Raw genomic sequence first — 16883 nt, 5'->3', positions numbered from 1 at the left:
TAATAATAGTATTAAAACAATGCTACGTACAAAATTTAATCAATCAGTGAAGTGCTATGCTTAATGCTCGACGTTAGTGACGCCTATTGATACTGAAGGTATGCTTCAACAGATGGTCTCTGGTTGATGCGCTTGTTTTGACACCTATGCAGTTGAAATGCCTTTAGTATTTGGGGTTTTTAATGTTTGATTGATTATTCTCATTAATGATATCTTTCATTTCCATTTACGAGATTATGGCATTAGTGCCTGGACACAGGCATTATTATTTCACTGTTTATAGAATGCCTGGGATCTTGGTGTGTGGTTCCAGCCTGTAAACATTGCCATGAGATAGTGGTAGTATTTTGTAGTGTTTTCTCCCAGTGGGGGCTCCTAGAAAGATCCATTCACTAATTACTCCATGCATTGGAGCCTGGAGTGTGTGCAAGCTCACCTAGAGAAAGAGTCCATATGCAGAAAATTAGGAAGTTCTAGAAGCTTTGTGGGGAAGACTGACATACATTACTCTCTTCCATTGAAGTAGGTTATCTGGGCAGAAAACTCAATCTGTGTAATGGATGCTGAGACAGGCAATTTACCAGGAAGATGGGAAACCAAAATGGACTTTACAGAGAACAGATTGAATAAAAAGATGCAGCAAACCCAGACTGGTATGAAAACACACATGGACATAGCTTTTCCAAAGCAAATATTCACTGAATAGATCCTCCCCCGGAGGACTCTTCATCTTTTAATGCTGTTCATTAACACATAATACAGAACAGTTGAGTTGGAGTTAAATCTAGTTTGTGGCCAGTCACACATGGTGTTCCCCTGGGCTCAGTGTTGGAGCCAGTTCTGTTTAATATCTTTGTCAATGATCTGGACAAGAGGATTAAATGCACCCCTCAGTAAGTTTGCAGATGACACCAAGTTAGGCAGGAGTGTTGATCTGCCTGAGAGTAGGAAAGCTCTACAGAGGGATCTGGACAGGCTGGGTCGATGGGCCAAGGCCAATGGTATGAGGTTCAACAATGCCAAGTGCCGGGTCCTGCGCTTGGGTCACAACAATCCCAAGCAACGTTACAGGCCTGGGGAAGAGTGGCTGGAGAGCTGCCCAGCAGAGAAGGACCTGCGGGTGTTGCTCAACAGCCAGCTGAGTATGAGCCTGCAGTGTGCTCAGGTGGCCAAAAAGGGCAATAGCATCCTGGTTTACATCAGAAACAGGATGGCCAGCAGGGCTAGGGAAGTGATCGTCCTGCTGTACTCAGCACTGGTGAGGCTACACCTCGAGTATTGTGTTCAGTTTTGGGCCCCTCACTCCAAGACAGACATGGAGGTGCTGGAGCTCGTTCAAGAAGGGCAACGAAGCTGGTGGGGGGTCTGGAGAACAAGTCTGTAAGGAGCAGCTGAGGGAGCTGGGGTTGTTTAGCCTGGAGAAAAGGCTGAGGGGAGACCTTATCACTCTCTACAACTACCTGAAAGGAGAGTGTAGTGGGGTGGGGGTTGGTCTGTTCTCCCCAGTAACAGGCAACAGGACAATAGGAAGTGGCCTCAAGTTGTGCCAGGGTAGCTTCAGATTGGATATTAGGAAAAATTTCTTCACTGAAAGGATGAAGCCTGCCCAGGGATGTGGCTGAGTCACCATCCCTGGAGGTATTTAAAAGATGTGTAGATACGGCACTTAGGGACGTGTCTGAGACTTGTCTGTAAGCTGGTAGTCAGAGAATTAAAAATAATCCCATACAACAAACTGTAAACTTCAGAAAATAGCTGTTTTATTATTATTATTATTATTATTATTATTATTATTACTACTATTCAGAGATATATCTCTGCAGGACAAATGGTAAGAGTGTTTTTCCTGTGATGTTAGTTACCTGACTTGTGTTTTTTTTCCTTCAGACTGATTGCAAACTTCAAAGTATGGTATTCTAACATTTGCTGCAGTCCTAGGTGTTTCATTAAATTTATCCAGATCTTCTAGTTTGAGTTATGTCTGGCAGCGTAGATCCTTGAGTTGTATCCCTTGCATGAAGAATTGCTTTGAATGGCTCATAAGTATTAAGTCCTTTGGCATAACTAGCAAGTGCAGTAGTATGACCGCAGTGACTATTACCCATACTGGGGTGTCTCTATCAATGTGGATGTTTACCAACAAAGAAAGAGCTGTCCTCTTTCAGAGAATTTCTCCTCTATTGCTGTAGCCACCCTAAAAAAACCAGCTCTTATGAAAGTATAAAACACGTAAATGGATAGTGTTTTCATGTCAATAAATTTAGTTTTGTTGGAAGAGTATATAGTGTTAAGGATTCCCAAGGACAAGGATTTAGAGTTTCTGTCTGAATCTCTGTAGTGAAAATCGCTTAAAAAAAATTGCTGCATTGTTGAGGGTTTTGTTTGAAGAATGTTGGCATTACAGGTGGAGGAAAAAAAAATGAACAAATATAGGTGCCCTTCCTGCCATGCTACAAAAACTTAACAGATTTAGACTCCTACTCCACTATGAAGCTGAACTGGGAAAGAGCATTGCTGAAAACCATGGTAATTTGCTAAAAATAGAAAATTTGAAGAAATTCCAGGGTAAAACTATTTCATTCCATGCTGACATAGGTATTTCTTGGACATAAAAAGGACAAATGAGTGACCTTTTGTCTGCATTGTCCTCTAGTTTCTAGTCAAAGCAGGACTGCTTGTGATTTGGGAACTTAAATGCCAGTTTCAAGCCTAGTGCAAAACAGTTGTTATAAATCCTCTTAAAACTCAATTATAGAAAGCACTAACAGACTTTTAAACATACCAGTTTGCAGGGTGCTGGTAAAATGTTAGCTCTCAAATGGGATATGGTCACAAACAGCATGCAGCCATATATATGTATATACATGGTACATACAGAAACACAACCCTTTTCTCTAACGTGTGCCTGTAAAGGCTTTTTCAGATTGACTTCACAAGTGAACAATAACTTTATATTAATTCTATATAATTTTAAACAAGTTAGACTATACAACGCATACCTTGAAAGCACAGAACTTAGTAAACAATTTGTACTGCTATGGTAACAGGAATCGACATAATACTTCTCTCTCTGTATCCCCTGTTTGCATAGGCACGTTCTTTCTCCCTCTAGCCTCTTTGCATCGTACTTCTCTTAAATCTCTGTAAGAACAATCTGGTTTTGGAGGCAATATTTTTCACTAGGTTGGTAAACATCAGTTTTATTTCTCCTTCCCCTGTCAGCATGGGCCAGTGTTATAGATGTAGCAGTCAAAAAATGCAACCCGACAGCTCAGGGAGTAGTTAAGGCTGGTTTTCTTCCCAAGTACCTGACGTGACATACTCTGAGCCTCTTGGCGTTGCAGTGGCAGCAGGTATGGTGTCAGAGAGACTTGCTAAGAGTTCCCAATTCTTTGACCTTGAGGTTTTATCTGAATGTGTCATTACTAGTTAATCTAAGCCCATCTCCCCTGAAGTCCAGGCATCATTTTGGGTTTTCCAGGGTTTGTTTGGTCTCTCAGTCATCAAGCTCTGATGTTCTGTTTCCTGTCTCCTCATTTTCTTGCACTTCATCCAGCATTTGAAGAGTTTGCAGCATCACTTGTGAAACAGGAGATGACCAACATGCCCCGTGGTGTCTATCATTCTGCCTTGAGAGGAGGGACCACACACTCAGACCAGGGCAAGACTGTGGCAGGTGTTCCAAACTTCTTGCTGAAAATGTATGAGAGGAACAAACAACCAGGCATGACACCAGGCCTTGCAGGTACACTGTGACTTTCTTGAAGTTAAACAAGTATATGCACTTTGACCCAAAGATTTCTATGAATCTGAATCAGTTTCAGAAACAATGTCTTATGCTGCTTGTGTATGCTTTTAACTTGTTGGCTTTATTAAGTTAGCTTTACTTTACTTTGGGTTCTCCACTGACTTATGCAAGACTTAGGAACTATTAGCATGAGTATTCGTATTGACTTTTCTTTTCCCCTTCCCTCCCTCTTTAAGCTGGCATGTTGTTGTGTTACGACCTTCCAGTTCATATGGGCAAAGATGGCAAGCCTATTAATCGATTTCTGGCCAGCAGGGGACGCAATTTCCAGCAAACGTTGGTAGCCCTCATTCATGAGGTAGGTTGCTGGTTTTTCTTCCTTTTCAGAAGCATTATGCTTCCTTCCCTGGCTTACTACCTCTGGGGTGTAGAAATCCCTCCTTGGTGCAGTGTTACAAAGGCAATGTCAACAGGGTTGTGAAGTACTCCATATGGCAAGTTCTTTCAAAATAGTAAAAAAAAAAAAAAAAAAATCCCACACCAAAAAAAAAAACAAACAAAAACCACCCACCCTTAAACACAGATCTCAAGGTATTTAGTCATGTATGTAAATTTGATAGATATTTTCCATCCTGATCTCATTACTACTAAAGAATGAAAGCAGAAGCTGGAGATAATGCCCTTCATCATCACAGGAGTGTGCAAGTAAATTAATGAACATTTTCTAACTGCTTGGATGCTCCAGTGGAGAGCACCAGGGGAAGTCCATAAGGATATTGCAAAATATGTCAGAGGAGCAGATTTAGAGTAACGAGTTAGAAATGAAGCATGGGCTTGCATAGCATCCAGAAGGAAATGCTCTGCCTTCTGTGCAGTTGCTTCATTCAGTGGGGCCGGAGTTCAGTGCCAGAGGTTCTGCAGAAAAAACATATTTAGTTATATTATAATAAAAGGCACGTATTGAAGTGTTATAGAAGCTGCATTATAGTGGTATGAAGATCAGTTTTAAACTACTGTGTTGTAAACGCTCACCTGTTGCCCTATTAAAGTACCAAATAGGATCTCTCGTAAAAAAAAAAATAAAAATAAAAAAATAAAAAAATTTTTGTGTGTACTAGCAGTGATTATAACATCTAGCAACACATCAAAAAAATCATAAAGACAATTTTAAAATGGCTTGCTTGACAAATCGTGGGGTTTTTTTTGTTGAATGTGGTGAACTGGATGGAATTAGTGAATACATACCAATGACCAGAGACAGAAGTATCACACTAAGTATCTCAGTATTTTACAAAGTCAATTGGTTCAAGGTGTAGTAAAACTAAAAAGAAATCCAAGTATGTTTGAAATATAAACCCAGAAAACATCTTCAGGTAATCCCAACTGCACACTTTCAGTGTAAATTCACAATAACTCTAACATTTTGATAAGAATATATCAGTATTTCTGTTCTCAGCTTCTATTGCTTTAAAAGACAAAAAAGTACGTTCTTGCATTTTTCCCCTTGTATATAGAGACAGTTGGGAGTTAGGGTTGTCAGGAAAAAAGGTATTTGGGTCTCTGGGTAGAAAAGTGAGTCCCTGGGCTCATCTGACTGAATTTCATGCGTTAGTGTTTGTTTAGTCCTCAGTGTTCTTCTGAGGAGCAGAGTTTCACAGTAAAAACAGGGAGCTTAAGGTATAAAGCTATCAAATTGCAATGTTGGTCTAAGAAAGTTGAGTTAGTAGGGCTGGTGTCCCAAAGTGGGGTCATTTACCTGGTGTGCAAGACGCCAATATATGCACAGAGCAAAGGTATGTATTTAAATCATTTCTGCAGAGGTGGGCAATAGGTAGTAATCCACAAAGCCAGCACACCAGGCTACAAACTCCTTGGAATGTTTATACTGTTCAAAACACAGACATACGGACTTTTAATTATAATTATTGGTTAGTACCTTATCTTAACAATTTCTATTGGTTAGTACAGTCTCTTGCTTTCATTTAAAGCTACCATGTCCATTAATTGGTGTGGGCATGCCTTAGGACGGGGAGGGGAGATTAGTTCTGTTCAGTCTCTAATGGAGTGGGTGGTCGTGATCTGCCACTACCACCTTTACCTTCCCCTCGGTTACTGCAAATCTTTGTTGAGTTTATGCTTCATCCAGCAGCTGTCTGGTTTTCAGCTGGCTTCGGTGCCTTCTGCGGAGGGACGTTCCCTTGTTATCGGCCTTCTGTTCTTCTTCAAGGGTATGTTCATTAGGAAGGCATTTATTGTTTATACGAAGTGTCCAGTTTCACAAGGCCCTGTAACCTTTTTACAGCTCTTTGCTCTTGCTTAGTGAGAGATTCTATCTTCTAAAATACATTCTACCTTTGAGAAGTACATTCTACCTTTTTAAAGTACATCATGACCTAGGCTCATCTTTTGCCTGCAGTGGCTATAGCAATTAACATGTTTTTACAAAGTCATTTCTTCAGAGTTCAACACAGCACATTAAGCAGGTTATTTTAGGGGTTTTAAATTACCAGAATGATGCTTCTTCGCTACTGCTTTAACTCCTTTTTTTTTTTTTTTTTTTATGGGGGGTGGGGGAGGGTGTTGAACTCTTATAGTGACTTTTTTAAGTAAAGTCAGAAGCATTTTGTTAAAAAGAAGACTTAAAGTTGCCTTTGAAGCATCACAATCAGCATAAAGCTCCAAGAAAACTGTGAGGTGTATGTAAACACTAAGGGATTACAAGTAATTAGGAGACAGCAAGCATCCATTTACTTTACCTCTAAAATTCCCCAGCATTTCCTTAGGGATTAGCAGTCATCAATATAATTGCCATACTGGGATAATACCATTTGTATCTCTTCAGTGATTTTATCTTTGCTCACATCTGTAGAATATGAAATTACAGGTTGCATATCTGGGTATGTGTGTGCTTAGTTGCCATGTTACCCTTAGTTTTTTTGAATACTGGGGCATGAGAAGTGGCTTGAGGCAACCAGTTTCATTTTTGTGAGATTCTTTATTCTTGTAAAAGTGTGATGCCTCATATCCTGCTACCAAATAAATGAGTTACATGAGGTTTGTATAGAGAAGAAATAATTTCTTCTTGTATGTTTAAAAGTCTATGAAGGATACAAATAACAAATACCTGGGTTTACAGTAACAACAGTTAAAAGGTAATTTACTGTTAAACCTTAATGGCCCGGACTTATTCTATCTCCTAGGTGCTATTCTAGTTGAGGGATTAGATGCAGCTGCAATACCTATCAGCAGGACCAGATTAAGATGCAGAAGGGTTTTTTGATGTTATTTGAACTGGTATCTCATGGGAGACAGAACATACGTTCAATAAACAGTCATGCATTTGAACTGCTGTATTGCTCTTTACTGGTCACTGGTGACTTGAAATAGGAAGATTATCTTTCCCCCAGCAATGGGGATGTGCTGTTCAATTAATTATTAAACAGAGCTTGTTAACCTTTGCTTGAGAGGACATGTAAGTTACTGTAGTCACAGTCGTTAGAAGTCGCATAGACCATGGCAGTTTTTTTGTTTTCTCTACAGCTGCCTGGATCATACTGTACAAGAAGTCTGTGATGTTTGTCACAGTCACCTGGGCTAGATTAGCTAATAATTACCCATGACTGTTTCAGGTTTTTGGAGTAATTCTTCCTAGGGGTTTATGGGAATAATCTCTGACCAGCTTCACTTATCTTTGTTGTGAAAATAAATGAGGATGAATAGTCCAATACGTTCACATCGTGTGCCACATGCTTTGATGGTCTGTAAATGTATGTTTTGGGCTACAGTTATTAGGCTCTCAGCTAGTTACCCACTCTCTTTAGTGGACGTGAAGGGGACAGTTCATGGTACATGCAAAAAGCACAGAGGCAGCCTGCTTTTGGCACAGAGATGTGGTAAATGGTGCCGTTGACAGTCTGAACCGATGCAGTGTTTTTAAAATAAAGGAGCATGATCTTTGCACATTTCTCAATATTCAAGTGCTTTCTTTATGTTGGAAATAGCACTGTTATTTTACCTTAATAATTAGTAATATTTACAGGCAAAATTGCAAAGTTGGGTGCCAGTGGTGAGTTGTACAGTATTAAATACTGCTGTACAAATAACAGTCATGTTAGGCACCCTGTATGCTCACGGGAGAAGCACTCTCCGCTTCTATTTTAAGCGTGTTCATTAAACGTGCTGTGATGGCATGCATCTTTGAGCAGTAAAATGGAAAGCTCCTTCTGTACACTTCTTTCCTGGTTTGACTTTGATGTAATCAAGAGATTCAAGGGCTTATTCAAACCTTGTACCTGAAGCACCTTGAGATGATGATTGGATTTTCTGGAACAGAACTCACTGTAGTGTATTATTCTGTGCCCAGGTATTTTAATGGAGGTAGTTCAGATTATTAACTACTTTGTGCTGGTTTCCACTACTGAATTTAGTGAATGTCTCTCCTCCAGTGATGAAACGTATTCAAGAAGTAAGTTTGTTGACAGATTTTTTGTTTTTCTCCTTCTCAGTCTAATATACCTTGGAGAAAGACAGAAAAAAACTTTCTCACAAAGGAATGCGTAGGGGTGTATGTAGAAGTGTATGCATGCAAGTTTATTAAAAAGAGCCTCTAAGCAAAATTTGAGATGAAGAGATGCTACTTCACTATTTCATTGATAAGGATATGTAATGCTAGCCTTATCTATAAAATCACTGAGACTGCAGTTTATATGTCTCATATGTGAGAAGGGCATTTAAATACATGCCTAAAGATTTCACTGACTTAGAGATATTGTCTAAAACACATTTTCAGAGCCACATATTTGTTAGAGGTGAGATGAATTTAGGGGCCATGTGAGTTGGCAGGGCTATCGAGGTGGAAACCTGTTATCTCCCTGCTCTACAGCAGATTTTAAGATGGGCCATAAATGTTAATGATATTGCAGCCTCTAGGTTCTTTGAACAGTATTATCTCAATTAGACACCCAGGGAAGTGATAGAAACATGCTTAATTTCACTGTTCCCTAAATTTGTTTTGTGTGCCCTCTGCTGGCTATGTATCAGTGCAAAACAGGTGAGCGATATACAAAGATCTGTTGCAGCACGGAGGCACCAGCGCTGAAAGAAGACTCATCCAGACCTTGCCATAGTGCTTGATTTTTACTGGGACCCCACTGGAGAGGGGAAATGGGTTTCTGATTTCATTTGAAATTACTTTCCAGTCTTGCAGAAATGTGCAAAACTCGTGCCATGTGTATTCAGAAGTGTTGAAGTACAGGAGTAAGTAGTATCTTCTTCAGTTTGACAGCATTCCCTGTCTTTGGTTTTGGCCAACACAGTCTCTGCTTGTGTGTATTTTCAAGGAGACATGTCCTACTTAAGTATTGATCAACAGGCTTATATTACTAGCTCCTAGTAATTTTCATTCGTAGATGAATTTTTACTCGAGTGTTATGTGAAGATGTTCTATTTCCTCTTGTCTTACTCTCATTCCACATTTCTGCAAAATGTTTACAGCCGTGAAGGAAGTTAATCAAAAGTTGCTCATCAAGCACATCTGCAAATTTTAGATAAGATGTGCAAGGTGCTAATAATAGGGTCCTGATTAGACCATGTTGTCTAGTTGCTTTAAATGCAACAATACACTGAAAGCTTTGTATTTCATGCACGAGCACCTGAAGTGTTTTGAAGGCCTGCTTTTGCTCTGGTGCACAAGTGTGGATTACATGGTGAACTTCATAGATTGCCATGAGACCAGACAGATGTAAATGCACAAGTCTAAAACAGTTTCGGAGTAGAGGCAAAGAGGAAGACTGGAGTTGCTGCAGGTGCCTCAGGAACCTAAGGCAAACAATTCTGACTGGAGCCTTGACTGCTCATCAGCTTGTTGGAGGAATTGATGAGCAGAAATGAGATGGTGTGTGAATAAAATTTTGGCTAAAAAGGAAGGACTAGCATAGTTGAATCATTTAAAGATGAGATTACTTTTTTCTGCAGGATGTATTTGTATTGGCTGTGGGGTGGAGTAAGTAATGTCTTTTAGATTGTGTTTATTTGTATAGATGTACTAGTACTTACTGAAAAGTGTTTTAAGTTTGTCACTGACAGTGGGCATGAAGCTTTAGCATAGTCCTTTGGTTTTTGTATAAGATCCATGTAAAGAAAAAATATCGACGGCTTTATGTAGATCATATGGGACATAAAAGAAAGAAGATGAAGGAGGAAGACTTAGGAAGATTGTTAACAGACAAGGGGAGTTCAGTTGCTTGTCTTGTTTAACCATCTTGTACAGAGGAAGCCAGTGGAGCACGTAATGGAGAAAGGAGGGTTTTGCATAACAGGCACGGAGTGTTTTACATGTTAACAGTGACAAGTCTCAAAATAAAACAGGAGGAATAAAAAGGAAGAATAATAACCTTCTGGGATTAAGCCTGGCAAGATTAGTTACTCTAGGTGGGCTTTGCGCAATTTTTGATCGCAGCTCACAGCGTTCTTCCATAACTCAGGGAGTCTGACATATTCTTTTAATTTAGAAACAGAAAGTGTTGGCCATCTCACCTCAACCTGACATGTTTGCCTTTCCTTTATTAAAAACTGATTACCCTGGAAACTGCTGAGATTAAATAACTTACTTCCAACGGAGTCCAAATGTCTGTAATGACATTTTTTCATCATTTTGGTGGAGTCAGACAGCAGAAATAAATGGATGGTAGCAAGAAAAATCCATTCTGTATGTCCACCATGGAATATGATGAGATATTACAATGCACACCCACCATTTTAATTACGGAGCTTATGTTGTTTGTGGGTCGTGAAAACACCTCAGTTTTAAAGGAGAGGACACCTGAACTCCTATTTTACTTTAATAAAATGTTGCTGCAATTAAGACAGTCCTGGAGAGAGGGAAATAGAGACTCTTCTTATTAGTTGTGATATGCATTTTTTGTGAATTAATATATTAATTTTTTATATAAATTGTGTAACATGCGAATTGTGGGGGGAGAGGTACATATATCATGCAGGACTGATGTCCGGAAAAAACATTTTTGGTGGTGCTGAATATGTGATCCATTCTGTTTAACCTACTCCTATAATTGCTTTGTTAAGCTACCAAGGGCTAGAAAATGGCTTGTTACTGAGATCGTCTGGCTTAATTTTTGTCTTTCAACATGCTCTGAAGAAGTCTTTGAGTCAGTTTGCTATGGTACTTGCTGAAGTATCCTTGGGTGCCTGAGGAAGGCCTGCGCACATGCATCAGGTTGTGTAATGGACTGCGTTATTCTGTTGAGAAGCTGAGGCTGTCATACCTGTGTGAGATTTGGAGGCAAGCAGGGAGAGCTGTTCCATGTTTCTTTAAGCTATCTTTGAGGCAGTGTTGTTTTCTTCCTGTTAGTTCTATACTGGTGCTTCGTAGAAAGACTCTTTGTAATTCCTTCCTTTCATTAAAGGAAGTTTGAACTATGTACTTGAACATAGGTGTATATACCCCAGTCATGGATACTAATTCCTTTCGAATAAGCTCCCCTGTACCTACGTAGTCATCTCCTTGTATTTGTTTGTCTGTTTAAAGCTTTTAGAAACACCTGAGATGTACAAAAACTATGACAAACACAAACTGCAGTAACATCTTTGTTATGTATGTATTTTTGTCTACCAGTGCTACTAAGCGTTGTGCTTGTTACCACATAGAATTCCTCTGCTTTTTCTGGGATCAATTATCCGTTGAACTACCTGAAGCAACGTGTTTTGTTTGGCCTGGGTACAGAAGCTGAATGTAACTTGGTGTGGGTAAAAACACAAAGGATAACAAAGTAAATTATCTTTTTAGTTTCCTACAGCCATGTGTAGTGTCCTGTGGATGTGAGCAAATGATTGCCTGTAAATCCCAGGTTGGAGAACATACATTCTGCATATGTTAGACTTAATGTAACTGCTTCTACCCTTTTTTGGTGTGTTGCACAGGTTAACATTCAGCCTTCTGAATGGCACCGCTCCATACTGCTGCCACAGTCCTGGTTAGGATTTATGAGTCGAACGTACAGTGCAGTCCTGCAGGTAATTCTGAGGTACATAGTATTGTGCACGTGAATGCCCATTCAAGTGGTATGAGTTTTATATCTACCAGCAAGAGCTCCATGCAAGTTACAATAATTTAAAAATGAAGCTTGAGGTGTTTAATAACAAAATTTATTAAAAGAAAATAAAATTGAGTCTTCATTTAATGGCAGCACAGTCTGGGATACTTTGTAGTACTTTAACTTCTGCTTACGGTTCAGGTTCTTGCAGTCTTGTTCCTGTGTCAAGTTGCAGAATTTGCCAATTGTTAGCATTTTTAGAATGTGAAATGTTAGCTCGAGCTCTAACATATTCTTCTGGGTAGGAATTTTGTAATAATAGTATCACAAAGGAGACAGAAGCTATCGAGGAATAATTAATTAAATAGAGTTTCTTTTAACCAGCGTGTAATGCTGTCACACTGAGGGACTTGTCCTTTGATTTATTTTTCCACCCTTCCCAATCACAGAATCATGTGGGTTGTTGGAAGGGACCTTCAGACATCATCTAGTCTTAGGCTATATCTTAAAACCTCTCTTTCATTAGATTGTCTGACCTGTTATCTAGAGCAATGTAGTGTCATTTGTTTTTTCAACAGAGAACTGATCTAAAAAACTTTTAACAAAGAGCTGCCTTCTAGAAGGCTCTGTTTGTGCCACTAGAAGGGCTATTTGTTTGTATTTCCAGGCCATATCAGCTGCTTTCAGTGTGCGCAGCTCAGGTTGCTGAGAGAATTCTAGAAGCTTTGACTGTTCCTCGTTTTGCTATGCAGCAAAACATATGCTCCTCTGACATTTTCAAAACAAATTTTATCTTGGCCATCAGCAAAATATCAGATTCTAAGCAGACCCAACACCATTACAAAGCAGGCAGCTGTTATTCAAATTGTAATTTTAGGTCTTAACTACAGAGGGGGACATTGTTGCTTGCATTTAATTACTTTCCTATTCTGCTTCCCCTCTGAGGCCAGATTTCATGAGAAACTTGGCATTTACCAGACTTGTTTCTAAAAGCCTCTGTAGGATTTCATGCCATTTTACAGGGCAGTGGAGCCTATTTTTGTTGCTTATGGAGTCCCTCATTGGAGACTTCTTTTTTTTTTTTTTAAACTGAGATCTAGTATCTTTACTTACTCCTTATGCTTCTATACTGTATTTCATCTGAGACGGCCAAAAGAGACTACAGTATAAGATGAGTAGTCTAGATAGTACACAATTCAGTATGTCTGAACAGCTAGTATAGTAAGCGTTTCTACAGTTTGGAGGCAGATGTTCATAGAATCCAGTTTGACAAAACACTTATGTGAGGATTTTTTTCCCTTTGGACACCTGAAAGTCCCCTTGTCTTTTATTACGTCTGCTCACATGGTTAAGCACGTCTGCCAATTTTTGCATTCAGCATGTTTTTGAGACTGAAGTAAGCTTCATCACGATGATCCTACGGGTCTTGATTTAGTACAGAACTTAAGCCAATGTTTTTGTGTTTGGGAAAATTGCAATGGGTTTTTGCATAGTTTTTATGCAGCCTTCTCCTAGTGTGTTGTGTCTGCTCCTTTAATCTCTGTGGAGAGTCACCCTTTGAGCGATATCTGGATTTACAGGATTGACTCTCTTATATTCTCAGGCTTTTATGCACACCCAAACTGAAAGCATTCAATACCTGAAAAAAAAATCTTATGTGCCTGTATTTTTCACTTAAGCCTTAATAACCTACTGAGGAGCAGTAACTGACAATGTAAATAAGTTGAGTTGTAGTTGTCTCCTGGTTGGAGACTGAACATAAAACAAAGCTGCTTAATATGTTTAGATAACAATTGTTAGAGGCCAGAATCTGTATCATCTCCTTTAAGGTACAGAAAGAACTGTTGTAGGAGGTCACACAGAGATTGGGGTCATAGAAAGGAAAAGAATGAGGAATTCTGCTTTAAGTAATGAATCAAGAAAGGGAAGTTTTGTGGTTAGAATCCATTTTAGCTAGTATGCTTCTGAATCTCATTCCTTCCTTGTTGTACCTCTTCCCAAGGGAACCTCTCTCTTTGCATGGACTCAAGGAGAAGTCTCAGCATCTGTGGCCGATTCCTTTCCTATCTGCATCTTGTTTTCCTCACTCAGAATAAAAAAAATTATGAATTCTTTTACTTAATATATTGTGTATTACAATGGGATCCCCTATCAAAAGCAGTTAAGTTCACTTATGAAGTAACCCTCAAGGCTGGAAGGCTGCATCTGCCACCTAAATGTTCTCTGAAGAAATCTTATGATGACGGGCCATGTAAGATCCACTTCTGACTTATTCTGTAATTCTGCAGGGGAGGCAGGCAGAGCTGGAGATGCAGTTAAAACATGGAAAGGAGAATCCTGAAGAGGTGCAGTACAAACAATTTACAGCCTGGCTCTGGTAAGGAAGTCCCTGTCTACTCCTGATCACTTCTAATGGCAAGTAAGGGGGCAGAGGAGGGTAAGACTTCAAAGCCTTTAGTTCTGCGAGTTTGAAGACTGTATGAGAACTAATGAAAAAAAACCAACAAACCACCAGATACAATGACCAAGGCTGGGGGCAGGTGGGAAGAAAGAGACTACCAGGTAACTGTCTGTGAGGATTCCCATATGTACGCATTCTCAGGTACCTTCCCCTCTACAGTGCCTGAAACTTTGTAGGGTAAGCAACTGAAAGGAATGAAAAACTATATTTGGGTTGTGTCATGTTAAAGCAGAAGGGTTATGCAAAGAGCAAAACTTATTTATGGAGACTAAGTGAACTGTCTCACTGAAAATGGCTTAATAAAACAAATGTAAGCCATGGTATGATGTATGTCATAGTGAACTGAGTTGTTTAAAACCAAGCATATGATGCACGCCCTGACCCATGTTCTCCACAGCTGTTTCAGTCAGCTGAGGAGTGTCTCTCAGTCTGTCAGGATTTAGCCATGTACGTGCATGGCCAGGGGGATGAGGTGGGAGGTGAGAGGCTTCACAGAGAGAAAGAACGAAGTATCCATGGACAGTATAAATATTTGTTTCAGTACTTGTTCATAAGTGCATTGGGAACAAAGTATGTACAAACAAAACCAAAATGCCCCTTGCCCATTTCAGTCAAAAAGGTGTTACGAAGTCCCACTCAACAAGAATACAAAGTTTGTCTGTTGTTTTATTCCGGCTAAGTCTAGATTAGAGGGTTTCATAGTAAGATCCAGAATTATAAGGTATTGTAGAAGAGATTCTTTATGTATCAGTGGCACAATTTTCTGTTGTTGTTCTGCCCGATCCCTTTTTTGATAGGGTATAAAGAGAAAACATTTTCCAGGTGAGAAGAATGCCTATAGCAATGCTGCTTTTGTAGGTTTCCCCTGAACCAATTTCTGCTCAGTATTTCCTAAATAGTGTTAATGTAAGCTGTGTCAAAAATTAACATATTTCCCTTTAGCAGTAGAGAAATCAGAGCAGTAAGTGAACTGAGAGCCCAGCATTAGCCTTCATGTCTCTTCCTGTTCCCCCTTAATTGCTTAATGCTTCAGGGCTCTAAATTTGGCACCCGTTAAGCATTTGTGTTGCGCACTGGGTTTAACCTGATTGTGGACAGCTTGATACAAACTTTAGTGATAATGCTTTTTTGTGTAAATACTGTGCAGTTTTGCAGTGGTATTTGCCAAGTTGATGTAAGTGTTTCTAGTGTAGGTGTGTTTGAAACTGTGTGCAAAAACAGTGTGGTTGTGAAGGAAATGCTGAGTAGGTTTCTCTTAAAGCCTGAGTGTAACTCAGTCCTGTAACATATGGCCCTGTTTTACAAGGCATGCATTTTTAGTCTTCTAATCAAGTGTTGTGGAACTGTGTTTGGAGTGTATCTTTTTCTGTAGGATGACAGCCATGGCCAGGATGGTATTGTGCGTCGTAGTGCAGAGGATCTCTTTCTTCAACAAAACCTGGCAATATAGAAGATTCACTGCATCTTTGCTTATGTCTTGATACGAATACAAAACTAAACAAACGCAGACTATTATAAATCAGCTACAGTAATGTGTAAGAAATTGCAGCTAGTCCTATGGCTTTCATTTAAATGGTTTCAGGTTACTATAATTCCTAACAGCATAACTGCCCAAAATGGTTTCCATGAGTATAGTAGGTGTTGGATAAATTGTTATGGTTGTCCATTGTAAAACATTTTCATTTTAGTATACTAAGACATAGCACAGTGGTCTGGAAACTTACGTGTAACAGCTCAAAGAACAAATTTATGGCTATTGCATGAACCTGTGTTTTACAAAAAGTGGTATGAAGTCAAATAAGAGCCTTTTACGAAACACCGGTAGTGCACGTGAGCATGAAGAAATGTTGGGTGGTACATAAGCACTTCTGCGGTTTTAATGCCTGTGATTAATTTGTGCTAAGTCTTCTGATAGATGAGATAATTCTTAAACTAGAATGGACACGTGTAAGGTATAAGGGGAAATCAGCTGAGTTTGTGCTGTAGCACAAAGAATGTGCTGTAAATTCTTTCTGTTTCTGTTGCAGGGTCAGAGATATGTTGACCGATGTCATCAAAGGTGCTTCCAAGTAAGAACTGCTCTTTTATTACAGATGAGAATGAATTCTTTATTGTGGCAGAAGATGTAAGATAATGTTTTCTGCAATTGGTTATCTCCCAATATTATGATTTCACATGACTTCAGGAAAGGAGCTCTTCCCCCACCTTGTGCTTTGAGATTTTTACCACTGATTGTGTCTATTAGAAAGGCTGATGCCTACTCTTTTGGTTAAAGCCTGGGCAGTGCTATATGCACTATAAGTCTGTTCGTTTTGGTTTTGTTTTTTTTTTTTGTCTGTTTGCCTCATGTAGCTTCATCTGTCTAGAAGTTAGCTGGTCTTTAGTAATGGGCTCTTCAAAACTGTCCCACTTTCTGTTGAGGTCTCTTTCTTGTACCCAGATGCCCCCAAAGACAGGAAGTTACATGTTTTCAGATTATGACAAGCTTGTTGATTTCCTATTAGAATTAGCACATGGCTTTCAGGCAGCAATAATTATCTAACCTTCCTTCATAGGCTGTTAAAGTGGTTTGACTTTTTCCTTTTGCTCTCCACTGGCAGCTAGCTTCCTGTTATGCTTTGCC

The 16883-nt window shown here is 39.4% G+C and overlaps 1 protein-coding gene across 4 annotated transcripts in view; it reads left to right on the top strand.

Moving 5' to 3' along the window:
* FOCAD (focadhesin) overlaps nt 1-16883 on the top strand; it is a 119673-nt gene that overhangs the window by 72351 nt on the left and 30439 nt on the right. For all 4 annotated transcript variants that reach the window (XM_063319936.1, XM_063319933.1, XM_063319934.1 and 1 more), the window contains 5 exons: nt 3557-3745; nt 3985-4106; nt 11687-11779; nt 14088-14176; nt 16288-16329. In XM_063319936.1, coding sequence (XP_063176006.1) covers nt 3557-3745; nt 3985-4106; nt 11687-11779; nt 14088-14176; nt 16288-16329 — 535 coding nt within the window. The remainder of the gene's footprint in view (nt 1-3556; nt 3746-3984; nt 4107-11686; nt 11780-14087; nt 14177-16287; nt 16330-16883) is intronic.

This window comes from Chroicocephalus ridibundus, chromosome Z, assembly GCF_963924245.1.
Source record: "Chroicocephalus ridibundus chromosome Z, bChrRid1.1, whole genome shotgun sequence".
Classification (NCBI taxonomy): Eukaryota; Metazoa; Chordata; class Aves; order Charadriiformes; family Laridae; genus Chroicocephalus; species Chroicocephalus ridibundus.
Note: the sequence above shows the minus strand (reverse complement) of the source record. Positions and strands in the feature narration are given on the sequence as shown.